At 32.0% G+C, this 6083-nt stretch overlaps 1 protein-coding gene and 1 long non-coding RNA gene across 2 annotated transcripts; both read left to right on the forward strand.

Moving 5' to 3' along the window:
* The first annotated feature begins 492 nt into the window (after positions 1 to 492).
* Positions 493 to 3090, forward strand: LOC132722460 (uncharacterized). The gene is made up of 4 exons (XR_009624612.1): positions 493 to 1450; positions 1633 to 1803; positions 2388 to 2558; positions 3070 to 3090. It is a non-coding gene; the product is annotated as an uncharacterized LOC132722460 (long non-coding RNA).
* A 7-nt stretch (positions 3091 to 3097) lies between these two features.
* LOC132722458 (A disintegrin and metalloproteinase with thrombospondin motifs 5-like) lies at positions 3098 to 5429 on the forward strand. The gene is made up of 3 exons (XM_060706964.1): positions 3098 to 3232; positions 3647 to 3817; positions 4907 to 5429. The coding sequence occupies exons 1-3, from the start codon at positions 3157 to 3159 to the stop codon at positions 5326 to 5328; spliced, it is 669 nt and encodes a 222-aa protein (XP_060562947.1). The 5' UTR covers positions 3098 to 3156; the 3' UTR covers positions 5329 to 5429.
* Positions 5430 to 6083: the final 654 nt, after the last annotated feature.

Below are 6083 nucleotides of genomic sequence, written 5' to 3' on the forward strand. Positions count from 1 at the left end.
CATTCAAAATGAAGATAATTATAATATTACTAGCAATTTTGATAGAATGGTTCAGAAATTTTCAAATTCTGGCATGTTACACAGTCTACCTTGACTGGTTAACACAGTCAACCCCTACTGGTTTTGAAACAGAAACTAATCATGAATGTATCAATACGGACATGCTCAAACCTCCTGTGTTGTTAGAGAAACATTTTTGACAGACATATTTTTATTGTTGTTTTTCTTTTCAAAACCTTAAAGTACAACAAATGTACGTAAATGAGGCAATTTTGAAAACAATTTAAAAAAATATAAGTAGACATCTTGAAAAAAAAATTACATATGAATAAAGTTTCCTCCTCCCTTTACAAAGTAATTCAAAGCACCAAGGAGCAGTGTAAGAGGAACTTTAAAACATGAGCATAATTCCAAAACTTTAGACAAAATGGAATGTTATACATGTGGAAATGATAATCAACTGACTAGAAGAAAAATCAGACAAAGAGTTCCAATTTCAAGAAGTAATTATGATTTTCATACCTCAATATCCATGGAAAATATAGAATAAAAATAAGTGTGTAAAACATAAATGACACCAAAGATCTCTACAAAAGAACAGTCTGCTAAAAGAAGAAACAGAAAAAGAAAGGTGTAAGCAAGGGTGACATTTAGTGAAAGAAAGATATGAGAAAAAAATTAAGACAAGAAAGATGGACAAGAGTAAGAAAACTAACACAAAGAAAGCATGATCAAGAAAAAGAAAGGAAACCTCAGCAAAGACTTTAAATTAAGTTAAAGTACATAGATAGTGACAAAGGATAGATAATTAGAAAATATTTCACATTCAGTGTCTACTAGTTGTAAGCCATTCACATGCTCTAAATTTATTAATACAACATGCTAAAACACATTTTGCTCCTTACTATAGTTAATGTGCCTTTTAAGCAGTGCAAAAAAATCAAATTACAAGCCATCGGGAAGTAATAAAAGCTTTGAATCTATCTTACGACATATTTCGTAACTAAGTTTTTATCTATAAGATTATTTATTTTGTCAATATAAGATAACAGTTTTAACTGTTGCATCAAAACGGAAGCGTTATGTCTGTACGTCTATTGATTGTAAATTGGCGAAGGTGATATTCAAATCTTATGTTTCATAAAAATGGATCAGGATGTTATTGAATCTGATATTACTGAACCCAGTTTATGGAAGGATACTGTTGTATATGAAAACACCACAATCGTCTCCAAAAGACATACCGGATCTAGGACACAAACTGTTGAAGATTCCCTTTATGAAACACTTAAATTAGAAGATTTAAATAAACCTAAAGTTGAAACCGGAATTCAGGAAAATAACTTAAAGCGACTAAAATATGTGATATATATCATGACAGTGCTGATAATTGTTCTTTACATTACACTCATCTCTTTAGTAATAATCCTGTTTGTGCCGAAACATTCAGGTAAGTAATTGTTTTTGTTTATAATTTCGATGAATGAAATTCAATACAAAAATGTGTATATCAATGATTATATGTTCATATAAACATTTAATAAAATTAAATTTATGTTACTTAAAAATGTTTATAGCTTTATTCATTTGAATATCTGTAGATCTATACACATTTTATTTTCAAAAATCAAGTTGATGGTCATTGGTAAGATTGGTCCAGTTGGACATCGTGTGACGTAACATGTGGTAACGGAACACACATACGGACAAGAACAGGTACAAATCCAGTGCCTACGAATAAAGGAATTCAATGTATTGGAGAAAGTATTGAGAGCAATGAATGCTTAAAAGACAACTGTCCAGGTAGTGTGTCTAAAGTGTAATAGAAAATAGCTTAATTACAAGACGTAGGAAGATTTTTTAATTCACTTTTCTATTGAAAGTTTGAAAAAATTAAATTTATTGATTTACTGTAATTTCACACTTGAAAATACGAAATCGCTTGACTTAAAATCTTAAACAAATTCTATTCACTGATTTTGCTAAGACATTTGAGTTAAAAGTTGCAAAAACAGTTTAATCCCTAAACCGACTCTCATCTTGTGCATTATTAACTTATTCAATCAGGCAATGACTTTGCATCAAGTAAACGCATGCGTAACCTGGTATCTTATAATGTGCTCTATCAATATATTTCTAAATCGTTTCGCTCTATAATACATACCAGATTGTTTTGCGTATTCTACATAATGGCATATTCCTTAAAACCTATACTGTTAAAGGCATTTCCTTTAACATTATAATATCCTAAAAAAGACTTTATCTTAAAATAGAAATTATATCTGAAAGAATACTCTCCTGCGCATCGGACCATTCACCTTCTTACGTAATGGCGTGTATTCAATTTGATGCTGAGGGTGTGTAATAAAAGTATAAATAATTTCTAGTCGATAGTCGATGGACACACTGGTCAAGCTGGGCTGAATGTGATGTCACGTGTGGCAAAGGAACTCATCAACGCTCGAGAACTTGCACAAATCAAGTTCCAGCAAATACTGAAATCGATTGTATTGGAGAAACATTACAAACCGCTGAATGTTCAAAAGACAGTTGTCCAGGTACTTGTATTGCTAGAAATAGAGAAAATCCTGTATGAATATGATTTTCAACTTGAGCGAATTATTTCATTATATCTTGTGTTAAAGGCATCTATGATATTTTAACACCAAAGTAATTCTTTCTTTGTCGGTTTTTAATACCAAAATGAGTGACAATTGTTTCACCGTTCTAGAAACACTTTGTTGCTGCTCACACCGTCATTGCCTTCAAGATTGTCTCACCCTTTTCTAAACCCTTTTCTGTGTTACTTGAACTAAATGCTAAAGGATGTGAAACATTAATTTCGTTACACTATCTTTATATTCGTAAGGGTCCGTATATGACCTAAGATTTGTACAAAATTTAATGTAAGGGAGTATGTTTTAAAAGATGATATGACAGTTTGGATTCATATCAAAATGGGTTTAAAACAGTAAGTGACCGGATCATATATGTAAAATAATAGGTTCGTGCGTGTGTGCATGCCTGCGTGCGTGCATGTGTGTGATGAAACCTTTTGTTAATTAACAGTCGATGGTCGATGGGCACATTTGGACATCATGTGACGTAACGTGTGGTAAGGGACGACAACTTCGTACAAGAAGATGTACGAATCCAATGCCCGAGAATAAAGGAATGGATTGTATTGGGGAAAGTTTACAGAGTAGTCAATGCTTCCTAGAAAACTGTTCAAGTATATTATTATAGATCAGATAATAAACCGTTTAATAAAAGTAATCATGTTTTGTCAGTAGTTCTTTGTCTTAGGATATTAAATAACAATTTCCATTTCTTAATTTTTCTCTTTTACAATTTTGTAGAAACTTGGTCTTTGGTAACTTTTTGGTTTTATTTATTTAATATTATAGATAATGAATGAAATTTTTGTTGTTTTATAATAATACTCTTTATTGGACAACATTACCCCAAAATGAGAAGCGTTTAATGGCTTTTAAATCAAATCAGGCTAGGAAACGGACCATAAACTATTTTACATCCAATTTCGTATCAAATTTCTAATATTTTGTTGTAAACAGTACGGTATATTTCATTTAAATTGATATACAAAATATATATGTTTTCATAAAAGTTTTTTGTTAATTTACAGTCGATGGTCGATGGGCGCATTGGTCAAGTTGGACTTCATGTGACGTAACGTGTGGTACGGGAAGACAACTGCGTACAAGACGGTGTACAAATCCAATGCCCGAAAATAAAGGAAAGGATTGTATTGGGGAAATTTTGCAGAGTAGTCAATGCCTACGAGGAAACTGTTCAAGTATAATTATATATTATATAATGAGCCGTTTTAAAAAATCAGGACACGCCGATAAGCTAAAGCAGCTCGGTTTTGCCTTTTGTTAAATCTGGTGCTATGGAGGTTCAGAAAATTATCTTCTATTTCTAATTTACCCTCAATATGTTAAATATATTAACACATTGCCTCGCAATTACATTAGCTTAATGAGCGTACTGATATTATGCATGAAATACAGTCTTTAGGAAAAAACATTCGGTTATACTGATGGATGCATGGTTAAGTCATGTCAACTGTGGAAAATTATTTGGAGCCGTACTCTTTGATCTTAGAAAGGCTTTTACTTTGTTGACCATGAAATAATTTTGTGTCAGTTAAATGTGATTATCCCTCTGAAAAATCTGTAAAAACTATTTGAATTTGGTAGATTACAATCTAAAATGCTCATAATCAGCATGTCCCGCAATGCACCTTTATCATTTTACATGTACTTTAAAATCAATAATATAGCGTCTTTCTACGTAAAGACGTAAACATAGATTTATATGCTGACCAAATTATTAGATATTCAAAAACAAAATACAGTTGAATATTGATCTATCGCTAATTGGTATACAAAAAAAACAACATTTTCCTCCATCCTGAGACAACCAATGCATGTTTACTTGATCTAGGAGAAAGCTGGAAGCAGGTCAGCACACACGAGACTGTTAGAAAATGTTATTGTACAAAACATATTTGGAGTCTGTATTGGCTATTATACATTAATTGGCACCTCTTAGATTGTGTTTTAATACACTAAAATTGCCTTTTTATCGTTTCAATCATGTGTTAAAAAAGACCCTGTGCCAACTTTATAAAAAATACTTTTTCTTACTATATCATGACAGCATGGCACAGTATAGAGAAAATCAAGTACCAACTACAGTCCTTCAAATATAAATGTGCTTTTTTGCGGTTAATTCTTAAAAATGTTTCATCACCTGCCTTCATTTGAGCCCAAAACAGTGAAGGGCAAGTGATTTGAAGTCAGCGACCTTGACCTCTCGACTCCGGGGGCCCTTTACTTCATGTATTTTATTTAATGTTAATGTGTTTTATATATTTCAGCATTTAGGTCTGCATTCTCGGTGAAATCTCCAAAAACCTACGTCAGCATCAATGGAATTTACAAACTGACGTTTTCTTATACCATTTACCAGTATGGCAATGATTTTAGTATCTCGACAGGAACTAATACATGTAGCAAATCCGGCGTGTACCATTTTTCTGTAACATTGGTAAAGGAACGGTCAACACCAAGGGTTGATTGGGTTACTTGTCATCTTTACAAGAATAGACGGGATCTGATTTACATAAGAGTTGATCCAACTGATGTTGATACAGAAGACGGTCATGCTGCTATATCACAGTCTATTGTGACTTATCTTGATGTCGGGGACACTGTGTACCTAACTAGATGCAGCCATCCAAGCACAACCATGGCATATTGGTCTTCGTTTACTGGATTTCTCCTATATGACAATAATTAAATTTTGTATTTGTTCGGGAAAAAATTGTTCTTAATTTCACATAATCTGATTATGTTATTAAAGGTCATGTCTATTCGTGAAATAAATAAATTTGAGTACAAGACTTGTTATTCAATTACAGAATAACGTTTTTAGTAATTAACAAATGAACAATTATTATTAATTTATAAATATGATAATTCATCTAAAGACCGGTGCATGAATTTCCGATTTTATCTTCGTGAATTCACAATTTTAACTCTTCAACATACGGAATTCACGAATTCAACTTCATGAATTCACGAAATCACGAATGCAACTTCATGAATTCACTGTTTAAGCTCCACGAATTCACGAAATCAACTTCATGAATTCATGTTTTCAACTACCCGATTTCAAGTTTTCATCCTCACGAAGCTAAAATTGTGAATTCATGAAATTGAAATAGTGAATTTATGGATTTGAATTCGTGACTTCAGTTTTATTTGATAATTCATGAAGTTGAAATCTTGAATTCACAAGTTAAACTCGTAAATTCTATATGTTGAAATTAAGAATTCTGTATGTAGGAATCATGAACTGATGAAGTTAAAATTATGAATTCGAGAAAATTAACCCGAAAACTCAGGAAGTCTTTCGTATTATACTGACAAATTGAAGTACTTTTTGCAGCAGTTTCATTTTCAGTAAATGGACATGTTATATATATTTAGTTACCATGGCAGCATTAACACACTGACCTTGACATTGGAGCCACTGACGTATCATGGTTACAG

The sequence above is a fragment of the Ruditapes philippinarum genome, unplaced genomic scaffold (assembly GCF_026571515.1).
Source record: "Ruditapes philippinarum isolate M1 unplaced genomic scaffold, ASM2657151v2 ctg1716_1_1_1_1, whole genome shotgun sequence".
NCBI lineage: Eukaryota > Metazoa > Mollusca > Bivalvia > Venerida > Veneridae > Ruditapes > Ruditapes philippinarum.

What these genes read in the sequence shown, in the direction of transcription:
- LOC132722458 (XM_060706964.1), top strand. Translation starts at nt 3,157, where the DNA reads ATGCCCGAGAATAAAGGAATGGATTGTATTGGGGAAAGTTTACAGAGT. An exon ending in CTTCCTAGAAAACTGTTCAA is followed by an intron (nt 3,233 to 3,646) that starts GTATATTATTAT and finishes GTTAATTTACAG; the next exon opens with TCGATGGTCGATGGGCGCAT. An exon ending in CCTACGAGGAAACTGTTCAA is followed by an intron (nt 3,818 to 4,906) that starts GTATAATTATAT and finishes TATATATTTCAG; the next exon opens with CATTTAGGTCTGCATTCTCG.